A 22,039-nucleotide genomic window follows, 5' to 3' on the forward strand; every position below is an offset into this window, starting at 1 on the left:
GCATTCCTTGCTAACGTTTACAAAATTATATTCAGCAGAAGTATATTTTCTTTGTAATTGCTCTGAGAAGATAATGGGAATCCGTGAATTTGAAGTCTTTGACTACATCTCCTTAAGCACAAAGAAACACCTTTTAAGGAGATGTATTTCTGTATTCTCTTATTCCAATGATAGAATGCTACTGTACTTGGACGGGTCCTAGCAAGTTTTCTGAATAGGTAACTAGTTGGTCACAGAAATTACACCTCCTGGCCTCACTCCAGGGTCCTTTTAGGTCACCACAAACAACCTAGGCTCAGTCCTCAACGAAGAAGCACCTCACAACACTGGCGGCTCACGGCGTGACAGGGCTGTGCGGTAATGTTTGCTATCTCCTTGGATAGCAAACGGGAGGCCGCAGTTCCTCGGGGCCTTGCAAACAACACCAACCCTAGGCTGGATTCTGACGCAATAAGCCAGCCCTGGGGAAGCATGCAATCTAAATGCTGAAGAGAGCTTTAGAGACCAAACCCACGTTTTCATTTTATAGAGGCCCTTACGTGGAACGGGGTGCCTAAGCTCATCCGGATGGGCTTGCGTTAAAGCAGAGACTAGGAACCCACGCCTCCCGACAGTACCCAGTACTCTTTCCAGCCCTCATTCTCAGCGGCACAGGCAGAGGAGTACTAAACACATCACAATCCAGCGCCATTCCCAGAATTTTCTTTCTATACTCTATGCTCTGGGTAGAATATACCTTGGATATATGGTAACATACAACTACAGAGGCTTCTATTTATTCCAACTTAATCTCTACACTGTGTCTCTGGAAACAGAAGAGCTATGAATGGTCATCTACGAAGGCCACTAGCTTATTGTACAACTCCAGGCAAACTACTTCACCTGTCTGGGCCTCTATTTCTGTACCCAGAAGGGACACAGAACATTCACTGAATAGTGTCTGTGTGTGTGTCTGTGGGGTGGGTGTGGGTGTGGTCTATTACGCAAGGATCTTCTTGGTATTGGTGAAACTTGCACCAAAAAGCATTCTCTTCTTCATACTTTGTTAGAAAACTGAAAATGTATTCTTGTAGGAAAAAACAAAACACTTTGCCCAATGAATGTATATAAAATGAAAGTAAGGAATACCATAAATCTTTTAAAAGTATATTAAAGGAAAAAAGATCAACTTTAGTGTGAAGATTCAAACATTAAGCACTTTAAGAAGCTATCAAATAATGATAAAAGTAACCAGACTTCCTCTTTCTCTCTTTATCCCATTTCCAATCTAAAGGTTTATTCAATAATCCTAATCATTATTAAACAAAAGGCAACCGCTGGAGTGTCTGGGAGCTTGGTAGCATTCTAATACTGAGCTCTTTCACCCCCTGTGTCATTTCAAGGGTGCAAGCAGTCTACAAAGCTAGTAAATTTAGGGCCTGTTGCTTTTTAGACTGAGTTTCAAACTTTCCCAATGCAGTTCCACAGAAATGTATTTTACAACACAAACTCACATATATAGCAACAGAAGATATAAAAACAAAACAAAAATTTCCAAAATACTTTATACTTTATTACTAGTGACAGACTTACATTTCTTTTCTATTTCTTCCTTCTTTTTAAAGGTTTGGCCCACTGAATTGATTCTACATCCCTCTAAATGGATCATGACCTTCAGGTTTAAAACCAGTGTCTTAGAGTGATTTCCCTCCTGGCTTCCTTAAATTCAGAACGTGACTGTGTAACAGCACAGGAATTAACACTAAGGTTCCACTCAACACAATCTCAGTGCTTTTTATACTTAGGGTTTATTTTCTTAACATTTTCACGAGGCCAGGACTATGATGTGACAGAGTCCATCTAAGTCCAGGAAACTCAGAATTCTTGCATCACAAATTACTTTCCTATCAGCACGGACCTACAGATCTCCCCAATGATATTAACCATTTTCAGTCCTTGAATCCCTTCAAGAGAACATGACTCTGTAAGCAAACTTTGCATAATGGCACCATCCACATCTTCTTTCCCCCTCTCCCCTCCAAAAACCTTCTTTGAGAAACAGTACTGCACCTAATCAACTTCCTAATTATGCAGTGATATTTTTTCCCCATTAAATTTCTTAATTAACAACTTAGACCAGAAGAAGCATTCTAAAAATTACTATCACTCAAAGAAGGTATTTCCAGACCCACAAGGGATGATGCTTCTTTCCTTAATAATAACCATCCTTTCCATTACAGGGAAAGGATGGTTATTATTACTTCTAACCAGTAGAAGGCACCAAAATCATCCAAGGAGCTTTTCTCAGAATAATCCACCCTGCAGGACTGTACGGACAGAGTGGAGCCCAGAAATACATATTTTGGAAAATGTCCCCCAGGTGACAGTGACATCCTCACTTGGTTAGGAACCCTTTCTCTACACCATAACATGGCCCCTTCTCTCCTCATCCCCTACTTTGATAAAAGAAATACTCAGTAATTGAGTTAATATATTACTGTGCTTAGTCGCTCAGTTGTGTCCGACTCTTGGCAACCCCATGGACTGTAGCCCACCAGACTCCTCTGTCCATGGGGTTCTCCAGGCAAGAATACTGGAGTGGGTTGCCATTTCCTTCTCCAGAACATATTACTAGATGGGGGTAAGAGACATCCACCAAGCTTAACTGGAAGTGTTAAAGCTGGGGCCCCGCCACATCAATTCACTGCTCATGGCTAATATTTATTCTTTGGTGAGATACTAATGATCTAATCTAATCTAATTATAGATACTAATAATCAAAATCCTCTAGTAAAAGTGCACAACTCAACACTCAATAGTCTTTCCACAAGATCCCGAAGTCTGAGCTTTAAAGCAGGAATGGGCTGTTGAGGAAAAGAAAAACCTGTTTTACCCAGTCCACCCACTGTCTTAATGTCTTAAAAGCAAATCATACTCTAATGACTGAGACTGCAATAAGGGCATGAAATTAAAATAGAGAAGAAAGCCAAAGAGTTAAGAGCTTATTCTTACTTTACTTCTACTCTAAAAATAGGAGGAAAAAAGTTAACTGAATCTGATTCTCCTTCAGATTACATTCTGCAAAACTTCAAAGTATAAAGTAAACAGGTAAGAAAACACTATTGTCTTTAGAGCCTCAAAAGGCATTAAAGTTTATCAGCAAAAACAGATCACAAGCCCAAAGGGAAACCTCCCTTGAGTCATTAAAGAAATTGAGCAATAAACCAAACAGCTATTCCAACCAACCAAGGGTAACTGTGTGATACAGGAACGTTTGAAGGCAATGAGTCATCATTTCTTAGGAGGTAAAAAGCAAACCATATACTTCCCCCAAAATTCCGCTATGTAAGTCAAATGATCCAGTATCTGAGAAGTTCGTCTCAAAACGCTTAACTGTCCACACTTTCCCTTCCAGTCAGGCCTCAACAGTCAGATATACATTCTCAGTACTAGTTCACAGGCCTGACAAGACTGACTGCTCTACACTTAACACTAGATTATTTGGGCAAAGCACCTCAACCATCACTGGAACACAATCTTGGCCTCTGAGAGGAGACAGCCATGCAATGTAACACAGTTGTTAAGAGTGCATTCACAGAAAATTCAAGTTCCTAAAAGCTGGCAGCCCCAAAGACTACCAAATGGTTGTTGAAAACTTTTTATTAATTTAGGTCAGGAGCAGGCATCCAGTGAAGACAGATGCTGATTCTGTCAACTGTTAACTCTGAGCACCGCTCTTCTAAAATACATCAAAAAAGACATTATGGGGAGCTTCAACCTAGCAGAGAATACTGAAATACACAAAACTAAGTTCAACAAGCAAAAGGTACAGACTGAGGGATACAGTTCGTGCTCAGTCACTCAGTCATGTCCAACTCTTTTCAACCCCACGGACTGTAGTCCTTCACTCTCCTCTGTCCATGGGATTTTCCAGGTAAGAACACTGGAGCAGGTTGCCATTTCTTTCTCCAGAGGATCTTCCTGACCCAGGGATCGAACTGGCATCTCCCATGTCTTTTGTATTGGCAAGCAGATTCTTTACCACTGAGCCACCAGCGTTTTCTTGGTAAATATGACCTCAGGCCGAGGGAAGTACGGAAGTAGGGCAGATGTTGAGGGAAAGCACTCCGCAAATTTGAGCACATAATGTTGCCAAATCTGCAATGAACTCCCAGAGTCTCTTACAGTCAGTAGCTAAATGACTTACTGTGCACGTGTACACAAAGTTACCTGTCAAAGTGCAAAAGAAGTTCATCATCCTCTTAAGACCAGAAAGGACCCCTTGGATAATAAGCAAGGTCTAGTAGGAACAGTAGAAGAGGACAACAGAGGATGAGATGGCTGGATGGCATCACCGACTCGATGGACATGGGTTTGGGTGGACTCTGGGAGTTGGTGAAGGACAGGGAGGCCTGGCGTGCTGCGGTTCATGTGGTCACAAAGAGTCGGACACGACTGAGCAACTGAACTGAACTGAGTGGGAATAATCCCACATTCTTCACACAAAAAGGAGAATTCTTGACTTCCCTGAGCAACTGGGGAAGAAGTCAGTCATCTAGGTTTCTCCCTTCCCGTACTTCTTTTACTAATAGGATTATCCACCTACCTTTGTCAAGAGTTAAGACAGCTAGACTTTCCAAATTATAACTAGTTACAGAAATCCCCTCCCTTCAATAACAGTCACGCAGCTATTAGAAATGAGAAATACTGAACACATGCCCAAAAGTGTGACCTAAGTAAACCGCAAGGGCTACTTCTCTGGAACTTTCTAACAAGTAACACTGTTCAAAAAAATTACTAGAGACTTATCCCTGGGTCTCTGATCCTCAACAGATACAAACACTTTTAGAATGTCTGCTTTCAAAATCTAGTCATGAAGGAGCTACTTTTTAAAACTGAAGACTTTAAATTTAAAATGAATACTTGGAAGACTTTCAGACTTTTTGGATAATCTGTTCAAAGTGTAGGAGAAAATGTGTGCTTCCAATGAAAAAGTATATACTGTCAAGGACACCCCTCTGAATTATTGGATTCTGATTATATGTAAGTTGTTTTACAGGTTTGGGCTTTGCAGGTGGCTCACTGGTAAAGAGACACAGGTTTGATCCCTGGGTCGGGAAGATCCCTTGGAGGAGGGCATGGCAACCCACTCCAGTATCCTTGCCTGGAGAATCCCAAGGACAGAGGAGCCTGGTGGGCTACAGTCCATACAGTTACAAAGAGTCAGACATGTACAAGCTGTAGATAAGATAGTAATGCAGACTCCTCTTAATCTATATCTCATGACCAGCGAAGGCTCAATGGCCTCCCTTCTCCACTACGGAAGAAACTGTTTTGACTCTATTTGCATATTCATTTTAATACTCCTGAACTACAAATGTATTGGTTCGTTGGACTTCTCTTTTGAACACTGTAAGTAAGATAAAAGTGTGTATTCATTTCATACCTGTATGAGTGTCACAACTTTACCTTCTGGGGGAAATTATCTTTTAACAAAAGCTAAATGTTCTCAGTCCCCTATGCTCCCCCATCAAAAAATGCTTTGGAATATAAAATCTCGCAGATAATTACAAAGGGTTCAGGGCATCCTAAAGGCCAAGTCCCTGGGGTCATATTCCTCAGGTTAATAACTCCTCTAATAACAAAAAACTATCCTATTGTATAAAGCAAACCCAAGACGCCTATGTTTCCTGCAGGTGAGAACAAAATAGAAACACTGAATATATCCATTACTTAAAATTCTTCAGGAAAAGCCTCACGCCTATAAATAAAAAGGAATGACATTCTGATCCAAGCTACAACATGGATGAATCTTGAAAACATCATGCTAAGTGAAAAAAGCCAATTATAAAACACCACATAGTATATAATTCTATTTATAAGAAACGTTCTGAACAAGAAAATTTATCAACAAAAAGTAGTCTGGTATTTGTTCAAAACTAGGAGACTAGGAGGAAGTTACTACTAAAGAATAAGGGGTTTCTTTTGAAAATGTTCAAAAATTGTGGTGATGGCTTCACAAACTCTGTGAATACACTAAAAACCACTGGATTGTATACTTTAAAAAAAAAAAAAACATTATGACTCAGCAATTCCATTTACGTTCACCAAATGTTCTCTCAGCTAAGACCAACCACCTAAATTGTTTGTATTCACAGACTTAAAAAAAAAAGTCTTTCTGAAAAAAAGTTTCCATATGACCAAAGATAGCAGAAGCTTTGCAATTCCAAAAACAGAGATTAAAGCTTTGGGCTCCAAATAAAAGGATCCATTAAGTGTCTAAAAACAATGAAGAAATCTGTACAGTAATTATGTATAAACTAGACAAAAAGGGTCACTACTGTTTAAAGGTATCATTTTGAGAGTTCATAAACAGAAATACTAACTGCTAAAATGATGACACTTTTTAAAAACATCTTTTGTGTTTTTTTATGAACACATACTCCAGCCACTCTCCAGGATATCTGAAAAGGACACCCACCTCTGAGTACTGTCCTGAACTTAAACCTCATCACGACTCCTGTGGACTCTGAGAGTTGTGTTAATAGTGTTTCACAGGCCACTGTTGTATCCTAGAAAGTCTGGATAGTATTCAAAGGCTTCTACTCTAATTTTCGCTCTAACTTAGAAGCTGTGTGACTTTTGGTAGTTACTGAACCTCTATGCAACTGGATTTTCCTCATCTGCAAAAACAGATGCCATTGTTATAATTCAACAAAAAAAAATTCACAAGAAAAATAATAATTCAAGGGTTGCTGTGAATCTTAAATGCTGTAAGGTAATGAGCAAACAGCTTCAGATAATACACACTTAACTAAGTATCTGATGAGTGAGTTCTCTGGTGATAAACATTTTCCTTTCCTTTTCATAAGCAGCAAGGAAAAGTGACCTTTGCAAGTTCCAAGCAAAGCCATAGAGGCAAAGCTTTAAGAGGCTTTACATAGTTTGATTCCCATGCCTATGCTGTATTTTCTTACACATAATGTTAATAAATGCAGGTAAATAGTAAGCTGCTCCTTGGTTTTGTAAGACAGATGTTAAGTCATCTTATTGCCTTCATCAATTGAATTCAATCAGAAGGTTGCAAGTGTCCCCTTTGATTCTAAGAAAACCAGATTAAACCAGTTACCTATTAATAATTATGTTTACAGATCATAAACCTGATTTCAGTCATCCAGATAGACTGCTGTTGACTGCTGCAGTCATGATTTGTGGGACAACGTCTGAAACCTTATCAAAAAAAAGGGTTGGGTAATGTAATCCTAGGCTTTCTTTCACCATGCCTGTGATACAACTCAACCATGAACAGGGCCACAGAGGCATTCTCATATTTGTCCTCAATTCCGTCCCATTAAAATTTGAAACAAATATCGATTTGCCTCAGCTTTCTCAAAGACTCAGCACCATTAAGACCAGAACTCAAGATAGGATCAATGCATTCCTTTTTAGACTCATCAGCCAAAATGCAATTCAAAGGACTGAATTCAAATGCCTCTCGGTAAAAGTCTCCAAAGAGACAGGTCTTCTCACTACCGAGCATGAAGTATAAATATTCCACAACTCCTACTTAGGTTTCAAAGAGTTCCAAAGGATTATGATTTCAGCCTTGGAATTAACCGCTACAAATGGTGTTTTACAAATCTAAACTTTTAATATTCAAAAAAGACCAAGTTTGCTTGTTTTTCCCATCAAATGTTTATTAATATTTACAGACTAGGTAAGACTGAAGAGAAAAGAAAGGGTGTAATCACATTTTAAAAGTACCTGCATTACTTCAGGAAAGTTCTCAAAGCTCTCTACACTGTCTAGTATGCAGGTAACAAAAAGTGAAGACTTTTTGCCCAAAGCTAAATCCAATAGTTACATATTAAGAAAACATAGGAGTAGCAACTGGTACCACCACTTTAGAAACCTGTTTGGCAGTATACGTCGTGACCCAACAACTGTATTTATGGTTACTAAAGGATAAGTTCAAAAATGCTGCAATGTCACTGATAACAGCCAAAAAATAGAGACATAAATGTTCATCAATTATAGGATGAATAAATTATAGTATTTCATACACTGTAAAACTGAATAGCAATAATTTTTAAAAATCTTCCTACATAGGACCATGGATGAAATTCACAAATACAATCAACATTGGAGGGAAAAAGACATTCATGAAAGATAATGTATGTTTCCATTTACACGAAGTTGAAAAATCTTCAAAACCACTTATCATGAGAAGAGTGACCACCTTTGGCAGGCATCAAGTGGGAGGGAAATAAGGAGCTTGCTGGGAGGCTGGACACTTCTCACATCTTGATCTGGGCAGTGAGGACATGTATCCATATGCCCATAAAATTAAGACTGGAGCCCTTTACTGTATACAAGTTGTACCTCTCAAAAAGAAAACTCTATTGCCTTTTTAAGTGCTTTGTTCACTTCATAGGATAACAGGACACATAAATAACTGTGCCAGGAGAACAGACTTGGCGGAGTGCTCTGAAGTTTCTGCCTCTACAAGGTAAGTCATTCATTCACCAAAAATTTATAGTTTGCCTACTTCATAACAAAAAGTTCATGTAGCTATGTTATATTAAGTCAAAAAGCATTGTTAGATAAAAATCGTAGCTTACTAGGTAAGATGTAACAATTTTAAATCTCTATGTACCTAGTAAGAAAACATCAAATTATGTACAACAAAATCTAACAGAACTACAAGAGGAAACAGATAAATAATAAGGTATAAGATTCAAAGAGGTATCCACAAAACAGGAAATCCAAATAGTCAATAAACATTTAAAGGACACAACATCATTAGTAATCAGGGAAATGCGCAAGGAAAGCAATTAGATTTCAACCCTACTGGACTGGTAAATAAATGTAAAACTTTTAAATATCAAGTTTGTCAAGCTCTGTAGAAACAAGACTTGCATATAATGTTGCTAGGAGTTATAAACTGTATCAACCTCTTTGGAAAAGTCTGGCATTATCTAGGGAAGTTAAGGCTATATACTCTTTAGAATCCACCTATTCCACTACTAGGAATAAATCCCAGAAAAACTCTTTTAACACTGGTGATCATCTGTCAGATACAAGAATGTGTGTAACAGTAATCTTCAAAAAGGAAATTCCAAATATCTATCTTCAGTGGTATGGCAAATAAATTGTGATAATCATGCATTGATTATGCTATAATGAAATGCTATACAACAATGAAAATGAATGCACTATGAACTACATGCAACAACATGGATGAATCTCACAAGTACTAATATAGGAAAACCATCAAAAACACATATAAATTATTCAATGCAATCCCTTATCAAATCATCAGTGGTATTTTTCACAGAACTAGGACAAAAAAATTTTAGCTTGTGTGGAAACATAAAAGACCCCGAACAGCCAAAACATTCTTGAGAAAGAAGAACTGGGAGAATCATACTCCCTGACGTCAGACTATACTACAAAGCTACAGTAATCAAAACAGTATGGTGCTGGCACAAAAAGAGAAATATAGATCAATGGAACACAATAGAAAGCCCAGAAATAAACCCACACACTTATGGCCAATTAATCTACGACAAAGGAGGCAAGAATACACAAGGAAGAAAAGACAGTCTCTTCAATCAGTGGTGGTGGGAAAACAGGACAGCAACATGTAAAAGAATGAAATTAGAAAACTCCCTAACACCATACATGAAAATAAACGCTAAATGGATTAAAAACCTAAATGTAAGACCAGATACTATAAAACTCTTAGAGGAAAACATAAGCAGAACACTCTTTGACATAAATTGCAGCATTATTTTTCTGGACCTGTCCCCTAGATAAACAGATACAAAAACAAACAAACGGGACCTAATTAAACTTAAAAGCTTTTGCACAGCAAAAGAAACCATAAAACAAAAAGATAACCTATGGACTGGAAGAAAATATTTGTAAATGACGCTACTCAATGAGGGATTAGTTTCCAAAATACACAAAGAGCTCATGCAGCTTAAATATCAAAAAAACCCAAACCACTCAATCAAAAAATGGGCAGAAGATCTAAATAGACATTTTTCCAAAAAACACATATATAAGAATGTTTGTAACAGTAATCTTCAAAAAAGTCCCAGATTGGAAACAGTCCAAATATCTATCTTCAGTGGAATGATAAATAAACTGTGGTAATCATATATTGATTATGCTATAATGGAATACAACAATAAAAATGAATCAACCATAAACAGATGGCCAACAGGCACACAAAAAGATGCTCATTATGTCTAATTATTAGAAAAACGCAAATCAAAATTACAACGAGGTATATAACAGTCAGAACGGTTAACATTAAAAAGTCTACAAATAATAAATGCTGGAGAGAGCGTAGAGAAAAGGGAACCCTCGTACACTGTTGGTGGGAATGTAAATTGGTGCATCCACTATGGAGAATACTAGGGAGGTGTCTTAGAAAACTAAAAATATAGTTATGTGATCCTGCAATCACACTCCTAGACATATATCTGGAGAAAATTCTAATTCAAAAAGATACATTCACCTCAGTGTTCATCACAGCGCTATTTACAACAGCCAAAGCATGGACGCAACCTAAACATCCACGAACGGGTGATGACTAAAGAAAACGTGGTGCACACGTACAATGGAACACTGCTCAGCCGTAAGAAAGGACGCAGTGCTGCCGGGTGCAGCACCACGGAGGGATCTAGCGATCACCGTGCCAAATGAAGCAAGACCAAGACAAATACCACACGATGCCACTTAGAAGTGGAGTCTAAAAAATGATCCAAATGAACTTATCTACAAGACAGAAATAAGACGCAGACACAGAAAACAAACTAATGGGTACCAAAGGGGAGAGTGGGGACCAGAAGGATAAACTAGAAGTCTGGGATTAACATATACACACTACTGTATATAAAATAAACAACCAAGACCTACTGTGTAGCCCAAGGAAATATATTCAGTATCTTGTAATAGCCGATAATTGACAAGAACCTGAAATATAAATGGATATGCACATCTCTCTCTATATATGCTGCTGCTGCTAAGTCGCTTCAGTCGTGTCCGACTCTGTGCGACCCCACAGACGGCAGCCCACCAGGCTCCCCTGTCCCTGGGATTCTCCAGGCAAGAACACTGGAGTGGGTCGCCATTTCCTTCTCCAATCTCTCTCTGTATAAAAATGTATATGTATGTAACTGAATCACTTTGCTGTACACCAGAAACAAACTCAACACTGTACATTAACTAAACTTCCATTTTTTTAATGGTTAAAAAAATACATATAAATCCATTTGTAGCAAGTTGAAAAATAAAACTAAAATTAGGGATGCACAAATAGGTGGTAACACAATTTTTTTTCTTAAACAGCAAGGGAATAACTATTCTGCAAAATCAGGATAGTAGAGTAGTATCCCTAGAGGAAAGGGAAGGAGATGTTACCAGGGTGGGGAACATGGGGTTGGGGGTAGATATTCTATTTCCTAACCCAGGTGGTAGATACATGATTGTTTCCTTTATTATTATTCTTTAAAATGAGGATAAGTGCTTTATTGGGGCTTCCCTGGTGGCTCAGACAGTAAAGAATCTGACTGCAATGCAGGAGGATCCAGGTTTGATTCCTAGATCAAGAAGATTCCCCTGGAGGTAGAGATGGCAACCCACTCCAGTATTCTTGCCAGGAGAATCCCATGCAAAGAGAAGCCTAGAGAGCTACAGTCCACGGGGTCGTAAAGAGTTGAACACAACTGAGCGACTAATACTTTCACATGCTTTATACAGGTTTGCTTGTATAATAAATTAAGAATGCAGGCAAGCTCTTCTCCTTCCCTTTCCTCTTCCTGCCAAATGAAACGCAAAACGTGACAGCTCAAGCTCCAAGCAGCTGTCTGACCCCGAAGGGATGCACTCTGAGCAGTGGAACTTCCTCAAAGAATTAGGAATGATGGTTATCAGTCATCAACTGTCTACTCTGGATTTCTCTTTAGAAAAATTTACTTCTATCTTAAAAATCTCTGATACTTTAGATTTTTCTCTTACATTCAGCCAAACCTAATCCTGATACATTCTGTGATTTGGACAAATAAAAAACTTTCTAACAATTAAAGCTGTCCGACAATGGAAAGGATCCCCGAGAAAGTCTTCTGCACCCACTCCTGGCCAGGCATCCGAGAACGGCTTCCCACACGGCAAGGTAAGTGGCAATGAAGGATGTCTAAAGGCCCTCTGGCAGTTAAGGTTCTAAGGCTACTATGGAAACAAACTAGCTCTGAAGTTGCGGCAACTGTGCTTCTGAATCTATGCTTCTGTAATAAACGACAACACTTCTTTTCTATAATGTTCCCTGACCTGCGTTCTTCAAGACTCTGCTCAAACACTGTCTTCTCACCAGATCTTTCAAAACTAACCTGAGGGTTTCCCTGGTGGCTCAGTGGTAAAGAATCCACTTGCCAATGCAGGAGACACGGGTTTGATCCCTGATCCAGGAAGATCCCACATGCCAGGAGCAACTAAGCCTGCGCACCACATGCCCTAGAGTCCCTGTTCCATGACAAGAGAAGTCACTGAAATAAGAAGCTCGAGCACCACAACCAGAGAGTTAGCCCCTGGTTGCCACAACTAGAGCAACGAAGACCCAGCACGGCCAAAAATAAATTAAGGGAAAAAACCCCAAAACTAACTTGACCTTGATTTCAGCATACTGGGTATCCTGACCCTCTACCCAACCTTCCCCAACTCCATTACGTGCCTCATGGGGCTGTCCTCTCAATTCAATCACCCAGGTCCCCATGTCCTCTGGCTGCCAGCTGGGTTTGACAATGAAAACCTCCAGCAGAACAGCTGAGGTGTTTATTTCCCTGGATCCCCTCCTGCTAGGCCACTGTTCGGAAGTGGTTCCATTCCCACAGCTTACTCTCTCTTTCAAGTCCCTCTCTTGCCCTTTCAGGCCTAAGAGAGCTAATCGCTCTTAACACCAACCCCGCTGGTGTTCCCTAACTCTGGGCACTCAAACTGTTGGAGTGCACCAGGAGATAACAGACAGACCCAACAAATTATTTTCAGCCTGCACTGTTCCATCTTCCCCGGTGAATGGCTCCTTTCTCTGCCCTTACCCCTTAGCATGGCTTTTCTCTCAGTAATTGCATTCTGTGTCTTTCCACATGTGGACCAATTCACTGCAGATCAGTTCCCTATGGAAAAGTCTCAATCCCAAGCCGATTCCCATTTCTGCCACCAATGTGAACAAACTGCATGTAATACTGGATTGTGCAAAACCTAATTAGGAAGCTATCTGTTACTAAAAAGTTACTAAAAATTCCTGACACACAGACTGCAGAGTCAAGCCAAAGACTAGGATTTGGGGATTATCTATTTATAACTTCCCTTTCCTTCACACCAAAAACTGGAGAAATTATCATACTTGTTATTATAATCTGCTTTATTTACAAAATTAGAACCGTCAAAACCAGTGCTCATCCTACAATGGCCACTCAAACTGTCAACAAAATTTCAAACGTCCTGCCTGTCCTCCCTCTCTTCTAGACAAGCCTACAAATAAGACATCAGATTCAAATACAGAAATGAGCTTTTAGTGTCCATCTTTCAGTTTATTGCTTAACTCCATTAGAGAGTCATTAAGAAAGCATCCCTGAAAAGGAGTCAAGGGTGAAAGATAAAGCTCTAAGATCTGGAAAGATCTGATTTTTGAACCAGAAAAACAAAACTGAGACGGGTTTACTGCTTCCAAATCAAGAAAACTGTGCTGCAGAAATGTAGTAAAAGACAGCATTTCTTAGGAATTTTACCATGCTTCAGAAAAGTATGCTCTCCAATGTATATTCCAAAGTAGTAGAGCTTGATCCACGGGCAAAATAACCCAACTATCACTGTGCTTATGCTCACTCACCTTAGTCGTGTCTGACTCTTTGCAACCCTATGGACTGTAGCCCTCCAGGCCCCTCTGCCCATGGGATTCTCTAGGCAAGAATACTGAACAGGTTGCCATTTCCTACTCCAGGAGATATTCCTGACCCAAGGATCAAACCTGCAACTCCTGCATTGCAGGTGGCTTCTTAACCACTGAGCCACCAGGGAAGCCCTTAAAAATGTCTCTGCTGCTGCTGCTGCTGCTGCTGTGTCGCTTCAGTTGTGTCCGACTCTGTGCGACCCCATAGACCACAGCCCATCAGGCTCCCCCGTCCTTGGGATTCTCCAGGCAAGAACACTGGAGTGGGTTGGCATTTCCTTCTCCAATGCATGAAGGTGAAAAGTGAAAGTGAAGTCGCTCAGTCGTGTCCGACTCTTAGCGACCCCATGGACCGCAGCCCACCAGGCTCCTCCGTCCATGGGACTCTCCAGGCAAGAGTACTGGAGTGGGGTGCCATTGCCTTCTCCGAAAAAAATGTCTCTAGACATTGCCAAATGTCCTGGGGCTGTGGCGGGGAGGGGAGCAAAAATTGCTCCTGGTTGAGAACCTCAACCCTAGATATACAACTATCACTCAAACCCCACCCAGAACTACCACAGTCCATACAGTAACACTGCACCGTCCCTTTAGACAAGTCTAAAACCTAGACTTAGCTTTACAAAGTATCTTTTTCTTAGAATCTAGGAGTATTTTGCAACTCTCAAAGTGATCTAGCCCCTGAGCACTAGGAAGGAGGAGAATATGGATAAAAAGAATGGTTGCTAAAGTGGAGAAAGATTGCTAAAAGATTTCCAGACTTTAATTCCCTCTGAAAGCATTGCAATTCTCAGATGAATGAATCCACTCACTCGTTTTATTCTCTCTGAGACATAAGTGGAAAGTATTGCAGTCCATGGCATAAATGAGCAAATGGAAAAAAGGCAGGCATACCACCTTAATCAAATGTGGACAAAATCAAGGGCAGGAAAGCACCGAGGGCTGACAGCCCAGGAGTCCTCCTCCAGAACCCTAGGCTTGTTACACATGGACTCCAGTTCACCTTCAAGTTTTACTGCCCTCCACACAGTGGTATTCAACCCTATCAGACCCAATGCCCTTTTCTATAACTAATACTTCATAATGCCCTTTATTATGAAATGAAATTCAAAGAATATAACATTATACCTATAGACATAACTTTTAAAAATTTCAATATAATGCCCTAACTGCAACGGAAGAGAAAACAAACATGAAGATCTGTATAATAAAACATGTATGTTCAGACAAGACTAGATCAGAAGCCAAAAGCACCCTCCCCACTCTTCCAAAGTGCCCCCTTAGAGGGCAGAACTATTTCACTCCTGCTCCACACAAACCTGCTCTCAACAGCCACAAAGTTCAGTAACTTCTTTACCTTTCCATGAAGACAACTTAGAGGTGGCTTCACAAAATAGACAAGAAAGAGGGTTTTTAAGACAGACTAACCGTGGTTAAAATAAAGCTCCACCACCTCATTGCTATGATATGCTAAGTCTGGTTTTTCATCTATAAAAGGAGAATGCCAGCATATTTTTCAAGGAATTTTAGGAAAATTAAATGAGTATATAGGGTATCTATTTCTGCACCTAATGCGTAATATGTGCTTAATAAATGTTAGCTATCAGACTTACATTATTACTCCTGAATCCATCTCTTATTGTATCTTAGCTTATGCCTATCTGATTCCCCCAGGAGAAAAGATGGATGACTGGATATTCATTTAGCAGAAATACTCTAAAAATGATGCATGTACAATAAAAGTAAGAAATTGCATCATATAACTTGCAAGGTTGTTTCTAATTCTGTAATTCTACCATATGCTGCCCTATGCTGAGGTTATCTTCTATTAACTAGAGGCCTTTCTTTCCAGTTAGAGGGCCAAGAACATGTGTAATGCATTACACGATACAAAGCAAGTACAGAGAAACACCTTGAACTCAGATGTTGACCAAACGTTTATAGCATCCTCATTGAAAACCCAGCCCTGATCACTGGTTCTTTATCATTTAGCACAGTACAGTCAAAGAAAGAAGGACAATTTTTCCCTCAAGGGCACCTCAAGCAACATGTACAGTGTCTTCAGAGAGGGATGATTCTCACAGGCCAGCTGTTATTTATATGATTTAATTCTTTGCACCAATGAGCAAGGCAACACCCATAAAGAACTAGATTTTCAAATGAGGAAGTGAAAAGCAGTAGTGATAGCTAGAGAAATACTTCAAAACAAAACTGATTCCAAAGTTAATATTGTAAATAAAAGCACTCACTGCTCAGACTGCTAAAGGGAGCCCACAGGCCCAGGATGTAATACACACATCTCTGGGTATGGAGTTATATCCTACTAACATATAGGAATCTTAATTTACATATACGTACTGATTTATAAAAGAGAAAGAAATTGCCAATTATTGCAGATCATTCTGCAAGGTGCTGGTAGTGGCTATTTCTGAATAGCGGAATTATTGGGGGCTGCTTCCTTTTATTAATAGCTTCCAATTCTTCTAACATAACTGCTCTTGTAATAAGAATTTAATAGTACAGAACACAATTTATTATCTACTGACAATGTATGAAATTTGAGGCAAAAACAACTATTTTAGGTGAACCCTTCATCTGAATCTTGGATAAACCAAGTACCTGTCTATGTCTCCAAAGTCATCCTTGCTCCTCACCGCAAACCAGAACTAGTCACAACTTGGTTGATCTCTCAACTTCTCCTGCAGACCTTAGAGATTTTGACATTACAGGACATCAGCCGTGGATATTTAAAAAAAAAAAAAAAACTCACTACTAGTTTTTGCCAACTTCCCAGTGACAGCTATCAACTCTCTGGGATACTGACATCGAGAGAGGGAAAGGAAATGTTTTCATATCAATGTCTCTTTGTACAAAGAGACATCAAAGATGTAACTTATTAAAAACTAAACATATTGCTATTTGAAAATCATGGGTTCCTCACAATTCTCTCACTAACACCCTCTATGAAAAAAATAAAAATCAATAAAGAACTTCTATGGAACCTACAAATGTCCCAAGAATAAAACGTCATTTTGGTAAACGCTCATTTGGCAATTCTATCTTCCCTGCTCACTGGGAGAAGCACAGAAAGATCTCAAAAGAGGGGAAAAAACAGCCTCTACCAAAACAGGCCAACTCCTCACCACAAAAGAAGAAAGTACATTCAAACTAGCTCAACTCAGCAAATAGCAACTTATTATATACAGAGCACCATGACAGGTGTTTATCACCTCTAAACAAATAAGACAAGATATCTGCCTTCCAGGGAATAACTCTAGTCTGGGAAACTAACACTTATAAACTAATATATGGCAGATCCAGACAAAATTTCATTGACGTTTTAAAACGGTTCTGGTAGTATACGAAAGGAGAGATTAAAATCAACTGCAAGAATTTTGCAAAAATTCTTCACATTCATTAAATATATATATATTCATACATTTATTTCAGTCACTACCCATCTAATCATTAAATCCAAAGTAAAAGGAGGCAGAAACTCTCAGCTATCAAAGGCAAGCATCAGAGATGAAATCTACACACTCATCCTTTGGACTAAAAATAAAACATACTGGACAAGTGCCTTACAACAAGAAAGATACTTGGAAAAGGACTCACCAACGACATTAGGTCTGCACTGGGCATTTTCCTCTCCCAGACGTCCTTTCAGCGTCTCCCCTCTGCAAAAGGAACCAGGTTTGTTTACTTCTAACGCTACAAACTGTCCCGCTGGCCCGCCTATATTCGCCAGAGCTGCAGAGAAATGGTTCTGTTCCCTCCTTGGAGAGCTCAGCTTTCACTCTTCGCTTTCACACTAAAGCCCAGCACCCCAACCCAGCGAATTAAGAATCCTGCTGGCACTCTGCCTCCCTCCCGCCGCTGACCAAACGCCACCAGAGCCAGCCCCCCTACAAAAGCAATTCCCTTCCAGGTAGATACTAGGGAAACGCCCAGCCCGCAGCAGACCGAGGCCTCGAGGCCCGGAGCCCCGCCCACTTCAAACTAACCCGGCGGACCAGCGGCCGCTCCAGGCAGCCCAGCCCCAGGGTCCAGCCTCCACTGGCAGCTCTTCAGAAACAAGCTGGCCTCGTTCTAGACTTCATCCCTCCCTCCACACAACCCTTTCCTCGCCGGGGAAGGATCGGCAAACCTGCCCACCGCGAGATCACTCCTACCGCGCCCACGAGTGGAGTGTCATATCCCGCTCCGTCTCGGCCCTGGCGCGAACCCGGCATTCAACTCAAGACCTCGGGTGGCCTGCGCCCCTACCCTCAGCCCGAACCCGAGCCCGCCCCGAGGTGCTGGCCCCTCGGTCCGGCCCGGCCCTTCCAGCAGTCCTCACCCTCTCCGCATCAGGCCCCCCACCGTCCCGCCACTCCTCCTCCGCCCCGGCCAGGACCCGCCTCCCATTCAGTCCCGACTCTCTCCAAACCCAAACCAAAGCCCTCCTCCCCAGCGCGGACCCGTCTTCTTCTTCAGGGTCCGCGGCGGCCCAGTAAACCTTCTCAGCCGGGAGCCAGCTCCCGCGCTCCTTCCCCGCTGACACTCTGTAGCTGGCCTTGCCTCTCTTCACAGCGAAACCGACTCACCGGCTGCCGCCGAGATTAAAGATCCGGCCGCCGGCGGCCCCGCCCCTCCCCGCCCCGCCCGGAAATGGCCCTCACGTTGCCCCCCGCCCCGTTCCTCAGCCCTGGCGTGCGCGGCCCCGCCGCCGATCACGCGCACGCGGGGAGTCGGGCGCCGGGCCCGCGTCGCCTCCAAGCCCCAGGAGGCGCGCGCGCCTCCTACTGGCCTGGCGGGGGCGGCACCAAAGCCCTCCTGGGAAGGTGGAACCAGCCCTCCCCATAAAGTCCCCAGGTTCGTCAGTCTCCTTTAAAACCAACTTACTGGCAACTTTTGGTGACTTGAAGCCCCTGAGAGAGTCAGCCTGCAGAGCACTGTACAAACTGATCCAGAACGTCGATTCAAGATGTGTCTCTAGAGAGGCTTCTGGGATTTCAGTGAGTGACTCAGAGATATGCTCCTTGTCTCTTTCCTAAGACTTCTATTGAGGTCAACGATGCGTGAAAAAAAGCGACAGGAAAAGGCTCCCTTATTGGAAATGTCATCCCCATCCTTCCCTCTGCCCACAAAAAGGGAGAATAGGGACTATAAGTGCAAAAATTCTACCAATACTACTTTATTTTCATGAGCAATGTTGATGAAAGTACTCACCGAGATAGCAGAGGTCACCCGTCATTTCTAAAAGCACTAACTCTGAAGTCAGTTTCATGACTTGTCTATGTTGTCACGACACTAATTCGGCAGAAGCATAAGACAGGTTAGTCACTTGTAACTGATCAGTGATCTGCATACAGTATTTTTTCAACAAATTATTTAAATGACACCTACCTGGAATCTTGACATCTTAATAAAAAATGACATTTAAGGAGGGTACCGAATTCCATCCTCTTGCAAAATGCTGTCATGACACTATTTGGGGGGGGGGTGGTCATCACTACTGTCATTACCCTCATCTAGTGTTTTTAGGATGGAATTCCTTGTTATCACGCCTGCCCTTCTCTGCACAGCCCCTTTTGCACTTCACAGTTTCCCAGCTAGAATGGTCAAAATTCTGAAAGAGTCAAATAAGTTCTCTCTGGGCTTCCCCGGCTTCGCCTCCACCCATCAGAAGTCCCGGACACCTCTGCTTATCAGAGCCCTTGAATCAGACACTAATAATGCCATACCCTTAGCCCTTTTACTGCTGTTCCCCAGTAGACATTCACTCTCTACTGTGTTGAAGGGTCAGAAAATTTTCTGGAAAAAAAGAAAAAAAAAAAAAAAGAAAATGTTCTGGGACTTCCTGCCAATGCCTATTCATCAAGAGTAATTCGGGGGACTGGTGGTCCAGTGGCTGGGAATCCACCTGCCAATACAAGGGACACGGGTTCAGTCCCTGGTCCGGGGAGACCTCACATGGCATGGAGCAACTAAGCCTACACACCAGAACTACTGAAGCCCACGCACACCTAGAGCTCATGTCCCACCACAAGAGAAGCCATTGCGATGAGAAGCCTGTGCACAGCAACTAGAGAGTAGACTCTGCTTGCCACAACTAGAGAAAGCCGTGCGACAATGAAGACCCAGAGCAGCCAAAAATAAACAAATAAAATACCTTTAAAAACAGAGTAACTTTAGGGCTTCCCTGATAGCTCAGTTGGTAAAGTATGTGCCTGCAATGCAGGAGACCCTAGTTGGATTCCTGGGTCAGGAAGATCTCCTGGAGAAGGGATGAGCTACCCACTCCAGTATTCTGGCCTGGAGAATTAAGTTATGACCAACCTAGACAGCATATTAAAAAGCAGAGACATTACTTTGTCAGCAAAGGTCCACCTAGTCAAGGCTATGGTTTTACCAGTAGTCATGTATGGATGTGAGAGTTGGACTATAAAGAAAGCTGAGCACAGAAGAATTCATGCTTTTGAACTGTGGTGTTGGAGAAGACTCTTGAGAGTGCCTTGGACTGCAAGGAGATCCAACCAGTCCATCCTAAAGGAGATCAGTCCTGGGTGTTCATTGGAAGGACTGATGTTGAAGCAGAAACTCCAATACTTTGGCCACCTGATGCGAAGAGCTGACTCATTTGAGAAGACCCTGATGCTGGGAAATATTGAGGACAGGGGGAGAAGGGGACGACAGAGGATGAGATGGTTGGATGGCATCACCGACTCAATGGACATGGGTTTGGGTAGACTCCAGCAGTTGGTGATGGACAGGGAGGCCTGGCATACTGCAGTTCATGGGGTCACAAAGAGTCAGACACGACTGAGCGACTAAACTAAACTGAACTGATACAGTCCATGGGGTCACAAAGAGTCGGACATGACTGAGCAACTTTCATTTTAACTTTGGGGATTCCAGGTTATGTCTTCCCTAGCCCTCAGGCCCCACCTTTCTGCTTTATTTCTTCTTCAGATCCTAGGATCTGCTTTCCCTAGCCTGCTTCTTAGCTGTCACCTCTCATCCTTTAATCTAGAATGTCTGTGCCAGCTGACTGATGAGCAAGGTCCATGTCTGATTCCTCCCTACACTAGTGTGGTACAGCTTCACTGGTCACACGCACAGCAGGCAGCCTGTTCGTCCTTCCCAAGTGAATCAGTTCAACTATATTGTCTAATCTTTATTGTTATGGACTAAAAGATCTCCCCCGAAATTCATATGTTGAGCTCTAATGGCAGGACCTCTGGGAAACAGTTAGCTTTAGGTGAGGTAGTGAGGGTGGAGCCCCAAAATAGGATTCAAGTCTTTACAAGAACAAGACAACAAGACCAGACAGAGCACACACCCCCTGTCTGTCTCCCTTTCTCTCTCTCCCTATCTCTCTGCACAAAGTAGTCATGCAAGCACACGGTGAAATGGTCGGCATTTGCAAGCCAGGAAGAGGATCTTGCCAAAAACTGAATTTGCCTGCCCCTTGACCTTGGACTTCCCAGACTGTAGAACTGTGATAAATCAATGTCTCTTGTTTAAGTCATTCAGTCTGTGGTACTCTGCTATAGCAGCCTAAGCTGACTGAGATAGAACTGTGCTAGGCACCTTTACATCCAAAGCTCTATTTATGTCCTAACGTGCCCAGACAAGCCGACACTCATCATCTCTCAACTTATAAATAAGGACATGCATGTGTGCTTAGCTGCTTCGGTTGTATCAGACTCTTTTCAACCCTATGGACTGTAGCCCGCCAGGTTTTTCTGTCCATGGAATTCTCCAGGCAAGAATACTAGAGTCAATTGCCATGCCCTCCTCCAGGAGATCATGACCAGAGATAAATGACCAGAGATAAAACAGGTGTAAGAATTAAGAAAGAAAACTTCAGCCTTTACAGGAGAATCACAATGTACTAAAACAGAACAACGTCCCCACTGACTATCAGATTCACATGTCCTAGCTATATTGGTGGGCCCTGGGGAGAAAGGAAGAGAACAGAGAGCAAAGGGGACATAAATAAAGGAGAGAATTACGGTTCAGAGAGAGGAAGGATTTGCAAAATTAAGAGTGGTGGTTAAGGAAGGGACCACATGCCCTCTCCTCCCTCCCCCACCCCCTAGACACTCCCATGCTAGAGAC

The 22,039-nt window shown here is 41.8% G+C and overlaps 1 protein-coding gene across 2 annotated transcripts in view; it reads right to left on the reverse strand.

Moving 5' to 3' along the window:
• The window catches only part of SGPL1 (sphingosine-1-phosphate lyase 1), a 53,956-nt gene extending 35,407 nt beyond the window's left edge, over positions 1-18,549 (reverse strand). The window contains exons 1-2 of one of the 2 annotated variants that reach the window (XM_070364934.1): positions 18,520-18,549; positions 17,549-17,610 (exon numbers count right to left, since the gene is read on the reverse strand). In XM_070364934.1, coding sequence (XP_070221035.1) covers positions 17,549-17,575 — 27 coding nt within the window. In that variant the 5' untranslated portion in view covers positions 17,576-17,610; positions 18,520-18,549. Of the gene's footprint in view, positions 1-17,548; positions 17,611-18,393 lie in introns of both variants that reach the window. The other variant, XM_070364933.1, reaches the window with a different exon arrangement.
• Positions 18,550-22,039: the final 3,490 nt, after the last annotated feature.

This window comes from Bos mutus, chromosome 28 (assembly GCF_027580195.1).
Source record: "Bos mutus isolate GX-2022 chromosome 28, NWIPB_WYAK_1.1, whole genome shotgun sequence".
Taxonomy (NCBI): Eukaryota; Metazoa; Chordata; class Mammalia; order Artiodactyla; family Bovidae; genus Bos; species Bos mutus.